Genomic DNA, 16,188 nt, shown 5'->3' on the forward strand with positions numbered 1-16,188 from the left:
CAGCAGGAACCACTGGAGAGACCTCTCCTTTTTTCCCAGTTCATTCTTCCCAGACTCGTCACTCTGAAAATGGCCACTCCTGACACCCAACCTAGGTGAGGGCTTGAACATAGGGAGAAAGGCTTCTTCAGCAAATATTAGCTGTCCATCTGTATTACAACTGTTTCAATGTAGATTATTTTAACTATGTTTATATTTAAATACAGCTCGGCCTTTTTAAGGAATTTATACATAACATGCACCAAAATTCTTGCACCATCTTCTGGCCGTTCTATGTGTTAGGACTGGTGTAGCCAAAGGGCCAAAAATAGCAACAGCCACGCCCCTCTCCCTTAAAGGAAGTTGCAGTCTAGATGGTGGTGCTAGTCTCTAGTGATTAGATACAACAGCCTCCACCCGTTCAGTTGTAGTGTATATTAGGCCCCCAAATACTCCTACCCTATTCAGCCAGTAAGGAAATTTACTTTTCATGGTACTTTCCACAATTTTCCATTTGTTTCCCCTGTGCCCCGGGATTTCCCTTTGTTTTGTTTTATTTAGCCTCACCGTGGTGAAAGAAAGAGCCCTATTTGGAAATGGAAAAGTATCTTGATTTATCATCTAAAATCTGGTCACTCTGTTCCATGTGTTTCTTTGATCCTCTTCTAAAGATTTTTGGGTTCTTGGGGTTTTTTAAGAAAACTTCACTCAGTCAAAGTCACTTAGTTCAAGGGTTTGCTGCTTAGCAAATCTTAAAGTTTGGGAGGTAGAGCAGTGTTTTTATTTTATTCTCAAAAGGAAGTGGCTACTTACAAGACCCTGTAAGGGATCCCACTGCTGGGTTCCATGTGCTTTAAGCCTGTAGAGTCTGAAAGAGTTCAGACACTGCCCCGGCTTGAGGTCTCTGGGCACACTCTTGGGGTGCAAATCCTCTGTTTAGCATCCCCTCCTGAGAGCTTAGACCTGTAGTCCAACTGCTAACCCCTCACTCTCCCACAGTTTAACACACTCTTTCTCAGCACACCAGCCAGGTATGCACTTTGGGGTCATAGGGTTAACGCTTCAAGGGCACATAATAGGTCTCTCTCTCACACACACACACACACACACACACACACACTGCAGAGCATTCTTTGGGTTGGGGTCAGAATCCTCTGGGGGTGCCCAGGGTCCTTCTGCATTCTTGGATTGTCTTCTCAACCATGGAACTCCTATGTTTCCCTCCCCAGGTCAGTTTGCTCTGATTTTGATTGGTCCTGCAGCTAAACTGGTGGTGTTTGCTATGAAAATCGTTTGTCTTTTCCCCTTTGCCTGCTCAAAACTTCTTGTGTGGTTCTCACATATAAGCCCTTTTCAAAACCCTGCTTTGTCATCTCTGTCCCTTTATTCTGGCTGAGGATTTTCCACTCTCTCCCCTTCACCAGCCTCCTGCAGGAAGGCAGGATAAAATTGATTCTTCTAGGCTTGAGCTAAACCATTGTCCCATGGTACTTCCGCTTGAATAAGTAGTTATGGCATTCTAATGACCCCCCCCCATTGTGCCTGGTGAGGGCGGGATGTGAGACAGCCCTTGTCAGCAAGGGTGGAACCACATACATATAGAGGTATTCAATAATACAGAAATGTTCATAAGAACAACTGAGAACATCGGCCTGAATTCACAAGTTGTACAGATTCCCCAAATCATCACAATAGCAAAGCCAGACATTAGGGAGGTGGAGCAGTATTTTTCTGCTGCACTCGAGAGGAAAGGGATTAACAGCATCTCTCCCATTTAGGAGTCTGCAAATGAGGGAGACAAGGATTTTTGGAGTATAAATCAGGCTTGGAGAAATGCCCTGTGTTGGGAGGGGATAGAGTGCATACAGCTTGAGTGAATCTGGCCCTAAGCCCCCATCAGTGATAATTAATTTAAACTCTTGCTCTAGTTCTGAAATACTGAATTGTAAGCAAAATCAAAGTGGGCCCGAGTCTCAACGGCCTTGCACCTTGTACGGTCATTATCATTGTTCTAACATGCTGTCAGATGCAAATGGTAGGATTTTACGTCACTTTGCAGAGGCAGAAAAGACTGTGCAAGGCACAAGAGGGTGGAGAATCTGGCCCCCCAGCTTACGTGTCAGAAGGCAATTTCAAAATGGATGCAAAGAGATTGACATTCTTTTCCTCCTCCCTACCCTTTGATTTTAACAGCACTCGCAAACAAAATTACATGATGAATTTTTCACGGCAACATGGGCTCAGGCATTTCTACAACAGAAGACGAAGGTCACTTAGACGATACCCATGAAGAAACGAGAAATTTATATTTTCCTCCCAACATGTGATGTGTTGCTTTCCATTATTTAAATCTTAGCACTGCATCTGGTATCAGGACTTTTCTGCAACTGGCTTGGTGAATAACGAAAAGCCTTTCTCAAGACAGAGTTACACCACTTTTTCGCACTGTGAACTAATGAGAAGTGACTTATTTTCTCATAGGTAAATGTTTCAATGTTGATGTGTCTGTGAAAATTGTGATCTGTTGTAATATCAGTTACAGTGGCAGTATGGGAAGTAAGCAACTAATCTGTTTAACAGGAAAAAAGTTTAAGCACAAAGACTTTTCCAGATTTTATGTTTAAAAACTACATATTAAGTACAGTATTTAACATTCTTTGTCACACAGCTATTTAAATGCACTTGTATTTCAGCTCTGTATCATATTTTATATGATTAAGTTATCATTGTCTTCTTTGTATTCTCTTCTACAACATGACATATTGGCACTGTATTTACTTGTTATGTTGTTGTAATATTTTGCTGCTGATTTTGGGGCTATTTACACTCTGATAACATGCATAAAGCAAATTGCAATACCTACTCAAGAAGATAATTGCAAAAGTAGTTGTAAAGACGTTGATCTCCTTCAGTCTTACTCTTTGATATGTCTGTTGGTTAGCATTGTTTTGTGGATAAGAAGAATGCTTGACATTTAAACTTTTTTACTAAGCAGCTGTGGATAAAACCCCAAACAGAAGTTCCCATTTCCTTGTCTAAAGGTAAAACAGTTCTCTGTGACTGATTTAATTATAATAACTGCCATTTGATGTCTGTAGTAATGGAGTGATTTGTAAAGTGAACGTTTCATCGTGTTCTATTTGGTGTTTGTTTCTATTGCGGGTCATGTTTGTATCATCTGATAAAGTTGTACCTACACCAGCAACATTATAATGCCCCTATAGCCCTAAGCTGTCTATTATCATAAATAAAATGTTTCACTATATGGTGAACCAAGCTAAAGATCCATGCTTCAATAAAGTAAAGTTGATAAACAAGTTTATTGTTAGATTTTTCAGGCCATTGTGTCCTAAATGAAATTATTTGGTAAGGGGTTTGGTTTGCTCACTCAGATTGTAACAACAGCACACAGATGAACACTGTATAATATTTTTCAACGTTGAGTACACTGTGCTTCAGTTGTGTCTTTCCTTTGGGAATCTCAAAGTGCTTTACAGACATTAATTGAGGAAGCTTCATAACACCTCTGAGATATATAAGTATTTTACAAGTGACAAACCTGAGGGCAGGTGAGTAAGAAGAAACATTTTCAAGCTTGGGTACCTTAAGTTAGGCACCTAAATCCATATTTATGCTGATCCCATACAATTTCATGGAAAATGTGGGTGTTGAACACTTCTGAAAATCAGGCCATTTGGGGCTAACTGTAGGACTTTGACTTAGCCAAAGTTACATAATGCATCATTGGCAGAACTGGGAACAAAACCCAGAAGTTCAGATTTCCAGTGTCCTTCACTATGGACTGGACCATTCCTTTTTAAGACAGTTACTTTACTCTCAATCTTGTCAATCTGTTTAAAAAAAAGTAAAAGATCTATTCAAAGGAAAGAATTTTGAGCATCTAATCAAACTATTATTAAATAGAATAATAGTTTAATGTTTTTTTATTATAAGACTGAAAATATTATAATTCAAAGTCCCAACTCCCTCCTTCTGAACAAAGATCCAAGATATTAAAACTCTTTTCTTTAAGATAATTTTATTTAGCATATCATGTCAACAGATGGACTACATTTCAACATACAGCACATGTAGCTGTTACATGGCAAGAAAAACACTTTTTGTCAAGGACAATAGTATAAGGGAGTGAGGAAGGTGAGTATGAATTAATCACACTCCAGATAAGTGAGACCAGTACAGGTGGATCAGATGCTTCTCAAAATCATAGACATTTATCTTGAATAAATATTTGTGGGTGACAAATCGGTTCAATTGAATTATATATCTAGAGCCCAGCACTGAAATATCTAAACATAATGTATCATTTCTGCATGCCAAGGTTCATAGGGGACTCCACAGTGAATTCTGCCCTTTTGCCTTTCCCAGGTTCCAGGAAACTCTTTCTTAAGTTTGTGTTTTTATTAATATAACACACAAGGACGCTTGTATGCACTATGTGGGGGGCTATCTGTAAGCAAGGACTGGCCTGTCTCCCAAGATCTGTGATAGTGATGGGTTGTGCTGGGAGACAGGCCAGTCCTTGCTTACAGACAGCCCCCAACCTGAAGCAAATACTCACCAGCAACCACACACCACACAACAAAAACACTAACCCAGGAACCCATCTTTGCAACAAAGCCTCTTGCCAACTGTGTCCACATATCTATTCAGGGGACACCATCATCACATCAGCCACACTATCAGAGGCTCGTTCACCTGCACATCTACCAATGTGATATATGCCATCATGTGCCAGCAATGCCCCTCTGCCATGTACATTGGCCAAACGGGACAGTCTCTACGTAAAAGAATAAATGGACACAAATCAAGAACCATAACATTCAAAAACCAGTTGGAGAACACTTCAATCTCTCTGGTCACTCGATTACAGATCTAAAAGTCGCAATATTACAACAAAAAACCTTCAAAAACAGACTCCAACAAGAGACTGCTGAATTGGAATTAATTTGCAAACTGGACACTATTAAATTAGGCTTGAATAAAGACTGGGAGTGGATGTGTCATTACACAAAGTAAAACTATTTCCCCATGTTTATTTTTGCCCCCCACCTCCCTACTGTTCCTCACATGTTCTTGTCAACTGCTGGAAATGGGCCATCTTGATTATCATGACCAAAGGTTTTTATTTTCTCTCCTCCTGGTAATAGCTCACCTTAACTGATCACTCTCATTATAGTGTGTATGGTAACACCCATTGTTTCATGTTCTCTGTATATATAAAATCGTCCTACTGTATTTTCCACTGCATGAAGCCAATGAAGTGGGCTGTAGCCCACAAAAGCTTATGCTCAAACAAATTTGTTCGTCTCTAAGGTGCCACAAGTCCTCCTGTTCTTTTTGCAGATACAGACTAACACGGCTGCTCTGAAACCCAATACCATTGTCTGTTCCATTGACCTTGGCACAAGAAGGAAAGTGCAATAACTTTCTGAAAGAACCGCCACATTAGGCTAGTAACTACCCACACGACAGAGCAATATGTGACTCACTAAAGTATCTCACTGTAACAGCAGCACTGCCATTAAACTACACAGTGGGCCGAATTCAGTTTGTGACAGAAGTGGTGTTAGAGAAACTGGGTCTGTGATGGGATATACAAACCCCCAGACTGGGCAACAGGGGGTAAAGGAACTACTCTGGGCCCAGCCAGCCCCACACCACCACACCTGTAGCAAATGCACCAGTTGGAGGAGGAGTTAAAAGGCAGAGAACAGCTCATTTGGTGGCAGACCCAGGGAGAGAGCAAACCTGGAATTCCAGCAGAGAAGAGCTGAGGAAAGGCAGAATCTCTCCCTAAAAAACTGCCTAAAGGCCCCTCCCTGATGGATGGAAGGATCTGCTGCAGAGACAGCCTGAGAGAGAAGCATTCTCCTCTCTCTCGCTCATATGAACTCCGGACTTGGTGAATCTCCTTTATTTTGTTTGGACTACCCGGGGGGAGCCCTGGGACTCAGGCAGGAGGAGGCAGTTGCCGCCTGAGAGAAAGATAGCAACCTTGCTGCATGCAGCTGCCGGAAGGTTTGGTGTGTGACAATCAACTCCAAACTGGTGTGCAGTACTCCTCCACCGAATACGAGGTGGCAAGAACTAACATCCGCAAAGTTGGAGCACGAGCACCCCATGATGAACCTGCCAGTTTGCTAAGAAGATTATTGCGTGTCTTAACTTTAGCTGCTGTCTTCTTCAGGTGGGCATGGTAATGCAGTGTGCGGTCTAAGGTCACACCTAGATAGACCAGTCCTATTTCATGCTTCACCTTCTGACCATTCAGATAAACACTCAGTTCTCGGGTTGCGCTGGCGTGATGAAGATGGAACAAATTGGAGACTGTTTTTATGGAGGCGCCAAGTCTTACAGTGGTCAGCTCACTTTATCATGTCCCGGTTTAAGGTGGCATCAAGCTTGTGGAACGTCCAGGCCTGGGTACTGCAACAGATGTCACCTGCGTAAATGAACTTTCATGACTCCGTTGTTGGCAGGTCATTGATGTAAAGGTTGAACAGGGTTGGCGAAAGCACAGAGCTTCTGTTGTCTCCAAGCCCTCATATTCTCCCCCATATGGACTTGGAACTGCCTATCACAGAGGAACAGCTCAGCGACACCTGTGACCCAAGGTAGCAGGACCCGTGATACCATCACAAGCAGGCCAGTGTGCCACACTGTAACATATCGTATGCCGCTGTTAGATCGATGAAAACAGCGCCTGTTTTCAAGTTTCTCTGGAAGCCACTTTCAACAAATGTGGTCAGCGCAAGTACTTGGTCACATGTGCTACGACCTCGGCGAAAACCGGCTTGGTCAGGGCTCAAAATTCTCTCCATGTCGATTAACATGCGCTGTAGGCCCAAGCGCTCCAGTGCCTTGAAGCACACCAACAATAATGGTATGGGTGATAGCTTGATGCTTGATTTGGTTCCTTTCCAGGCTTTAGGAAGCCAATGAGGTGCACCGTATCTTTGGTAGCCTACCTCCACTGATAACCCTGGTGAAGAATTTCACAAGTCAAAGCCGAGCATGGGGGGCTGAGGTTTTTCAGGAATTCTGGAGATACGTTGTCATAACCTGCAGCTGTTCCACACTTGATGCTACCCAGTTTCTGTTCCAGCTCTGTTACAGTGAATGGTTCTGGGCAGCTTCTGATCTCATGTACATGTTTAAACATACGCCATTCATTCCTCATTTGTCTTTGCACCTCTTTTTCTGAAGGTGGTCTGGCCAGTTTAAGTAGGTGTCTGGCTACCTGGGTGGGTGTCACTGAGTCAGCCCTAAGCAGCCCTGACTGACAGACCACTGATAGCCTTCCAGGGACCCTGGGTCGGTGCCTAATGGAGTGGAAGGACCTGGGCTCCCCTATCAACAACCCCCCATGTAGGCCAAAGGCCTAATCCCTGACCAATAGGCAGTGCTCCCCCACCAACCACCCTGAGCAAGGACCAGCACAGCATCCAATTCATCCCTGCATCTGAGCTGAACTCAGCATAGGGCTCAAGGTGGGGATAAAGTGGCTATATAAAAAGGTTGTACTTTCCCCATCCTGGGCCAGGCTGGGGTCCCTTTGACCTCATTCATAAGGTAGGCCAGCCTGTGTGCTGCCTTAACTTGAGCCCAGCTGTTTGTGGGCCCAAAGGGTGGCTGCAGCAGCCAAGAATGTCTGGAACACAATACAGCTTCCCCTAGCACATCTCCATGTACAAGGGCTCCTGTCTGGACTGACATGCCAGCTAGGAAAGACTCCTATAGCAAGAGCATTCCTGGGAGAGACCATATCCACTGATCGTATTGCCTCTTTTCACCAGGGATGTGGCACAGGGCTGAATTGGAAGGAGAGGGCCACAGCGTTAATATCAGTGGGTGCAGTTCCGCTTAACCCAATAGAATTTAATGGAGGAGACTTTAAGAAAGAACAGCTTCCTGTATACAGTAGAAATGAGTGACTACATGCATGTAGTTCACCTTTTTGCTGCCATAGAAATGCTCAAGCTGTAATATTCCACATTGGCAAAGTTCTTCAAATGGTTAAACCTAGTCTAAGAATATAATTCCAATAAACATGCAAATTAAAGCAGCTCACAGAAATGAAATCCTCCCTAATGGACAACTTAAAGGATTTCAAGGTATACCTGTTTCCAAGGAACTGCAATGAGAAGGGAAACTTTATAATGCTTGGTCTTTCACTACAAGAAGTCTTACAGTATTGTTATGGGATTTTTTTCAAGACTTACTGAGAATAATATATTTGTGAAACAAATGGGGGGGAACCAGTTAGCAGGAAACATTAAGGACAAAATCCAAAATTCATTGAAATTGATGGAAAAAACTCCTTTGACTTCTAAAGTCTTTGGATTAGGCTCCACATTACTGGCTATAACGTACTCGGTTGTTATGAGCTGCGCTAGGATTTACAAAATATTTCAGGGTCAGAGGCTAGAGCTTTTGTGTTTCTGGCATCTACCCTTGCATCCATTCAGAGGCTGATTAGACCAGACTTTTGATTTTCCTTTGTAAAAGAGAAAGTCACAATGAATGAAAAGCTGAACCACTTGCGAGGCCCAGAGTGCACACACTCAGGTTTCCTTATTCCCAGTTGTCCCTTATGTGAAACTCCTGTCCAGAAATTTGCAATTCTGTTTGTTCTAGGTCAGAGCATTTGACATAGCCTGGAATCCTGCTACTATTCCATTGGGAAGGCCCCACCAAGAGCTGGTAAAAAAAAATTAAACATTTTATTTTCATTTTCCAAAAGACCTCAGAGAGGTGAGATAGACCTGGCCAGTGAAAACGTGCCAGGAACTGCACAACTTACTTCTCCGGGAAAGAGACGTGCTAAATATTGAATATAATAGAAATGTTCGAATATTAGCTCCTGATTTAAAATAGCGTGCTTGGCTTAAGACACCAAATAAATGGGGCAAAGGCTTAAAGAACCCCAAAAACAACATTTAGTCTCACAGCATGGAAAGAACTACAGTGAAAAAATGCATAATGATGAGTATTAATGGATTAGTGCTCCCAGTCCTCTCTCACTACAGAGACTAGGGAAAATTGGTCCTACATAATTTGCTGGAGAATTGTGTTAGCCACAGTAGGGAAAGGCTAGTGTTTGAATTTTGGGGGTATCCAATTGGTTATTGTTTTAGCACCTACAGCTGTATCTAAAAAAGAGGTAAATACAAGACTCCTGTCCTGAAGAGTGAGTGTCCTATCTAAATGTAACATGACACAACAACAATGAGGGTCATAAACAGACAAGGAATGGGGGAGGGAAGAATATACTGACAATAAAATGAACACACAGCTAGTCACTACAGCGTGTACATAGCTGAATGGTTCAATTTCCTGAGTGGTTATTTGCCCCTCACGGAAATGGCAGAAGTGAGTTTTTAGAAGGGATCTGAAAGTAGTGAAGGAAGTGGCCTAGGGATTTCAAACCCCCCCCCCACACACACACACACACGCCCCGGAATTTCCCCAACACCCCCAGTGGTCAACTAGTTACATGCAATGTTGCCAATTTAGTCATTGGTTGGAAATTTGAATTCAATTTGAAACATTAATACCCTCTTTAAAAGCATATACTGTGTATGATAAAATACTTGTACCTGAAAAAGTATAATAGGTTTGAAAAGTCTGAACAAAGACTAGCTTCTTCACACAGCCGTTGTTTTTTCTGACAATGTTGGTGTATTCGTTTCGGCAATGTTGGCCAACCTTATAATTTCAAATTATGATTTGTAAGCAAGGTCTGAATGAGCTCTCCCCTGACAGCTAGTGATGAGCTGGGACAGGGTGAGGGGAAGGCTTCAGGACCAGACTGTATTTACATGAACTCACCTACTCTGCCTAGGTATCCAAAAGACAGAGCCTATGTTGCCTAAGTGATCAATTTTGGCTGGTGTTGGGTAACAAAATCACTTTAGTATTGAATGTGGGGGTCATGAAATGTTGTTATCCTTATTGTCTGAGTAAAGGGCAGCAGAACTATACTTGTCCTGTCCTGATTGAGGGGGTCAGCCTCAGTGCTTAATTTTTGCCAGGGCTGAGCCCCGACACCTTTGGGCTTGGCAGTTCATAGCCCCAGGACCTCTGGGCTTGCCACATCAGTTCTGAAAGTAAAAAAGGTTGCTTAAGCCCTGGCACTGCTTTTATTACAAATTAAGCACTGGTCATAGAATCATAGAATCATAGAATATCAGGCTTGGAAGGGACCCCAGAAGGTCATCTAGTCCAACCCCCTGCTCGAAGCAGGACCAATTCCCAGTTAAATCATCCCAGCCAGGGCTTTGTCAAGCCTGACCTTAAAAACCTCTAAGGAAGGAGATTCTACCACCTCCCTAGGTAACGCATTCCAGTGTTTCACCACCCTCTTAGTGAAAAAGTTTTTCCTAATATCCAATCTAAACCTCCCCCACTGCAACTTGAGACCATTACTCCTCGTTCTGTCATCTGCTACCATTGAGAACAGTCTAGAGCCATCCTCTTTGGAACCCCCTTTCAGGTAGTTGAAAGCAGCTATCAAATCCCCCCTCATTCTTCTCTTCTGCAGGCTAAACAATCCCAGCTCCCTCAGCCTCTCCTCATAACTCATGTGTTCCAGTCCCCTAATCATTTTTGTTGCCCTTCGCTGGACTCTCTCCAATTTATCCACATCCTTCTTGAAGTGTGGGGCCCAAAACTGGACACAGTACTCCAGATGAGGCCTCACCAATGTCGAATAGAGGGGAACAATCACGTCCCTCGATCTGCTCGCTATGACCCTACTTATAGATCCCAAAATGCCATTGGCCTTCTTGGCAACAAGGGCACACTGCTGACTCATCCTCAAATGAACAGCACTCGCTGAACAAGGGGTTTGGATGGCAGATCCCAGTGGAGAGAGGTGGGAGGGATTTTGCTTGGTGGTGTGGGCTGCATTATTTGACTTGCCCCTCTCACCTCTTTAAAGATAGAGCTTATTAGGCTCCATAGACAGTTGTCTGTTTTGTTAAGTGTAGGGTGACCATATTTCCCTATGCTGAATATGGGACACCTGGTAAAATTACTCTATTCAAGTGGGTTCAACGGCAATCAATCGTACAAACGTTCAAATTAACAGCAGGTTGCCTAAGCCCCTGTTAAAAAGAAATACTGCGTAGTTGGATTCTTTTTATTTACCTTCTTATCTTTAAGGCTTTAGGGTTCACATGGGGAGGGGTGACACACACATCTCACCCCTATCCCGCCACACACACACGGGGAGGTGTGACACACAAACACTCCCATACACCTCTCTCACATGGGGGGTTGGGGATGGGGAGGGGTGACCGACCAACCCAACCCTCTCTTCCTGCTGCTGTCTGCCCTCCATGCCTGGCTGGTCCCTGGGATGTACCCGCCTCTCCTGGTACCTGGCACTGCGTCTTCCTGAGGCAATATATGGCAGGAGGGGGCATGCAGGGTCACATGCCACCCCACCCCCCACATCAGATTTCTGCCAGGGTTCATACCAGAATGTGGCTAGCAGCAGCTTTTTGGCACTGTGTGAGAGGGAAGGTACGGGAGCTGCTTCCAGCCACGGGAGAGGAATGACCTGGCCTGTGTCTTTGCAGAGCTCATCTCTTTCCCCGCCACCCCCACCCCCACCCCCGCTCCCATGTGGTTGGAAGCAGCTTGTCCCTTCCTGCCCGCACAGTGTTGAAAGATAGCTAACACCTTCAAACTTCTCCTGGCCACCGACATAACCCAGCCGCCTCCTGTCCCCCGGCTACAGAGTGATCAGGAAGGGGTTAAGCCCGAAGGCTGCATTGTGCACCAGGGCCCAGAAAACCTCACTGCAGGGGCTTCAGCAAACTGGCCAGAGAGGTGGCTCAGCAGGGGAGGGTGCCTAGGGGACAGAGCAGCCCCCTGCTCCCTGGGGGCAGGACCCAGGGCTGGGGGGGGGGGGGCGGTGTGTGAAGAGGGTGCTAAGCACCTGCCTGGAGAGCTGCTGTGGAGCCTGCAGGGTCAGGGTGTGAACAGGCTGGAAATTGCTTCCTCCCCTGCCACTCCAGAGCTTAGCTGAGGGGCAGAGAGGCTTCCCCGTGACAGCGCTGTGTAGGACTTTGGCACATACAGGGCTCAGCTCTTCCTGACCAGCACCCTAGGCCCAGAGAGTCTTGGGCTTTCCTGGGACACCAGCCCAGCCAGAGGCAGTGGGGGAAGGAAGGAGCCTGCAGGCCAGGCTGCTGATGAGCTGAGTGCTCTGACCAGGGGCTGGTTCTCCCCACAGCTCTGGGAGTGGGACGTGCCCCGCTGGGGGGGGGAGGGGGATATGGAGGAGCAGCGGGGCTGGGGCAGTGGGGGGGCAAAGGGGCAAAGCAGGGAGAGAACAGCAAGAGGGGAAGCATGTAAAGGGCCAATGGGTGGGTAGCAGAGGCGACACGTAACCGGACGCTGCCTGACACTTGCCCACACTCACCAACCACCGCAGCTCGCAGCCAGTGTCAGCCGGAAACGGGATGGGGGGACGTGGCCCTGTTGGCTGAGAACCGGAACACAGCGAGGGCTGTGCTGATGGACCAGCAGTGGCCAGCCCTGCGTGCTGCATCTTTGCCCTGCCACCAGCCTTGCAGACCCACCCCCATCATTGGCCACTGCACACACACCCACTGCTGGTGGGCAGGCAGCTGGAGCGCAGGGTGTAGACAGCAAATACGGGACAATTTGCCCATTTTCAAGAAAAAGTCAGGACAGTTTAAGTATGGGCCTGTCCCTTTAAAACAGGATGTCTGGTCACCCTAGTAAACATAGAGGAGCTTGGTTTGCCAGATGGATCAGCAAGGCCAATGCTGACAAACAATGTGAAAAGGCTGCAAAATACCAATCCTCTGGATTGCATCGGCATGCAGAAAGCCTTGTAAGCCAGTCATCGTCAAAGCCAATTTTAAAATTATTTTACAAGGCGGTTAAAAATGCTGAAGACACAACACGGTTTATCCAAACAAACATGGCTGTCAAATCACACTTTCTCTTTATGCAAGAGACACCTCACACTACAAACTGGAGGCCAATGTTAAGTGCATTGTCATTTGTTAATCCTGAAGTTGGACACTGGTTCCAACCAAGACCAGCACATGCGCACTATCTTTCTGCAAGAAACTCAACTGACAGGTTAGAAGCATGCAGTTGAAAAAGTGAAGCACTCTCTCACCACATTCAGAAAATGTGCATACATGGCTGATGAATGAACTGATGCAAATGGGCGTCAAGTATTAAGTCACTGCGCACCTTATCTTCATGTCAGTGGTAGGCCAGTAGATGAATTTCTAGATGTTCATGTGACGGGTTTGGTCACAGAGATCACCTTGCGACTGTCTCCTGACGTGCTGGAATTACCTCTGAGCCTGTTTTCCCTGCCAGCTTGGGACTTCTAGAACCCTGCCTTGTTGAGCCAGACATGCTAGCCTGCTGAACACAGACCCAGGGTCCGGGCCATGACCCCAAAGCTGCAGGCTTTAAGTGAAAACACCTCTGCAGGTTACCTGACTCCAGCACCCAGACACCCAGCTCCCAATCTAAAACCCAAATAAATCCGTTTTACTCTGTATAAAGCTTATACAGGGTAAACTCATAATTTGTCCTCCTTCTATAACACTGATAGAGAGATATGCACAGCTGTTTGCTCCCCCAGGTATTAATCACTTACTATGGGTTAATTAATAAACAAAAGTGATTTTATTAAATATAAATAGTAGGATTTAAGTGGTTTCAAGTAATAACAGACAGAACAAAGTAAGTTACCAAGCAAAATAAAGCAAAAACATACAAGTCTAAGCCTAATACATTAAGAAACTGATTATAGGTAATATCTCACCCTCAGAGATGTTCCAATAAGCTTCTTTCACAGACTAGACTCCTTCCTAGTCTGGGCCCAATCTTTTCCCTTGATACAGTCCTTGTTAGTTCCACCAGCCATCTCAGGTGGTAACTAGGTGTTTTCTCATGACTGACAGCCACTTTGTCCTGCTCCACCCCCCTTTTATAGCTTTGGCACAAGGCAGGAATCTTTTGTCTGTCTGGGTCCCCATCCCTCCTTCTAAATGGAAAAGTACCAGATTTAAGATGGATTCCAGTATCAGATGACATGATCACATGTCCTGTGAGGCCCCAGCCTCCATTCTTCCTGGGCAGGCCCACACGTACACGGGAAGGTTTGCAAGTAAACAGAGCCATTTACAGTTCATTGATTCTGGAACACCTTTAATGGCTTCCACTTAATATGTTTACATCAGTGATACAAGGTTATATCTTATTCTCCTAACTTCAGACATAGAAAAAATACATGCAAACAAATAGGATGAACACACTCAGTAGATTATAAGTTTTGTAATGACACCTTACAAGAGACCTTTTGCATAAAGCATATTCCAGTTACATCATATTCACATTCATAAGCATATTTTCATAAAGCATATGGAGTGCAATGTCATAGTTCAGGTTATAGAAGACACATCGGCTGCATCTCTGACAACCCACATTTTAGAAGAGCTTAATGGTTGTAGATTGAACCCCAAAGAGATGGCTACTTGTGCATTTGATGGAGCTGCAAACTTCTCTGGCAAACACAATGGAGTACAAGCTTTGCTCAGAGAAAAGTGTAACTCTAAACTCTCCTATATACCATGCAGAGGCTACCTACTCTAACTAGCACTAGTATGAGCTGCAGAATCTTCAAAAGGCATTTAAAAAGCTATAAATTTAATATCTTTATTATACTCTTTTTTGAGCAAGCTTCGAAAAGGACTGAACATCTTGGAAAATACAGAAGATACACTGGGACTGAAGTTCAAATTGGTCCAACCTGGGAAAACCCACTGGCTTTCTTATGAGCGATCCTTGGCTGTTGGCTTAAAATTACTAAAACCATTATTATTGGCTTTGGAAAGTATCTACCAAGATAGGATGGATCTAAGTAGTGAGGCTAGTGGACTATTTTTGCTACTAAGTTCAGAGAAAACCATTGCCATTCTCTCTTGTAAGTCTACTGTTGAAACCACTTGGGTCATTAAACAATGCCAATCTGCTACAACAGTGGTAGATCTCTGTCCAGCAATTGAAGCTACACTTGGATCAATCAGAGAGATATCCATTGAAAACAGAAGAAACAAAGACTTCAGGTCAGAAGTTGACTAATTAGGGCACTTATATTGATTCCTTAAGTGAAGAAGACAAGAAGTGTTTGTTAAGCCCACTGAAAAAATAAAGTACACAGACTTGATTCTTACATCTCTACAACAGCAACTTCTGGATTCTATCAACTTCTACATAGCTTTTACAGATGCCTGTCTTATAAAACACCAACAGTAGAGTGGAGTGAGGCACTACCTACAATGGGGCTGCCACGGGATCAGGACAGAATAGACAATTTAAACAAAGAATGGAATATCATACGACGAATGAATGAAGATTTGACTTCAACTTCTTTTTTATCATCACCAGTGGTTTGATCCCATTTTTGTGTTATGTTTCCTGGAATTAAATACGTAGGAATTCATCTCTTTCTACTCCCCGTCACAACAGCTCCAGTTGAGCGTTCTTTTTCCTCATTGAATAGAATTTTGTGTTCTGAAAGAAGCCGCCTTCTGCATGATCATGAGCATATGATGAAGGACTGGGCGTACCGGACACATGAGAAGCCACCAAAGATGAATGTACTGCATTCAAGAAGTTCATTAACAGAGTTGTGCAAAATTACAGCAAGAAACCAAGAAGGATGTAGATGTAGTGCTTCCTAGTCGACTTGTGTAGCCAACTTTAATTTGTGTGATGATTTAAAAACATGAGTTAAATCTAATAAAATGGTTGTGACACATTATTCAGTTTTTACTATGGTGCCATACAGCCCATCTTTGCCCTAATGGTATCGCCCCTCATCGGTCCTCACACATGTAGACACACATATCTTTTAACACACACCCTTAATTTCAATTCCTGGTGGAAAACACTGCCCTGGCAAACAGGATGTGAAATATAGACTGTTGGAGTGACACAGTCAAAGGGACTAATTCTACCCAGCGTGTGACTTTGGAACAGGCTGGATTGCTGACTTTGGGACAGGCATTCTGCCTGAACACACAAACAGCATTCCAATAAGGAACAAGAACAATCGGAAATGTCAGAAATCCACAGCCTTTCCACCCCTTCAGATGCAGGCAGGTCCAATGGCCATCTTCA

At 44.3% G+C, this 16,188-nt stretch overlaps 1 protein-coding gene across 1 annotated transcript in view; it reads left to right on the top strand.

The window, feature by feature from the left end:
• RELN (reelin) overlaps positions 1 to 3,296 on the top strand; it is a 451,858-nt gene extending 448,562 nt beyond the window's left edge. The window contains exon 64 of the mRNA XM_084611658.1: positions 2,173 to 3,296. Coding sequence (XP_084467784.1) covers positions 2,173 to 2,269 — 97 coding nt within the window. The 3' untranslated portion in view covers positions 2,270 to 3,296. The remainder of the gene's footprint in view (positions 1 to 2,172) is intronic.
• Positions 3,297 to 16,188: the final 12,892 nt, after the last annotated feature.

The sequence above is a fragment of the Lepidochelys olivacea genome (assembly GCF_965140295.1).
Source record: "Lepidochelys olivacea isolate rLepOli2 genome assembly, chromosome: 1".
In the NCBI taxonomy this organism is placed as follows: Eukaryota; Metazoa; Chordata; order Testudines; family Cheloniidae; genus Lepidochelys; species Lepidochelys olivacea.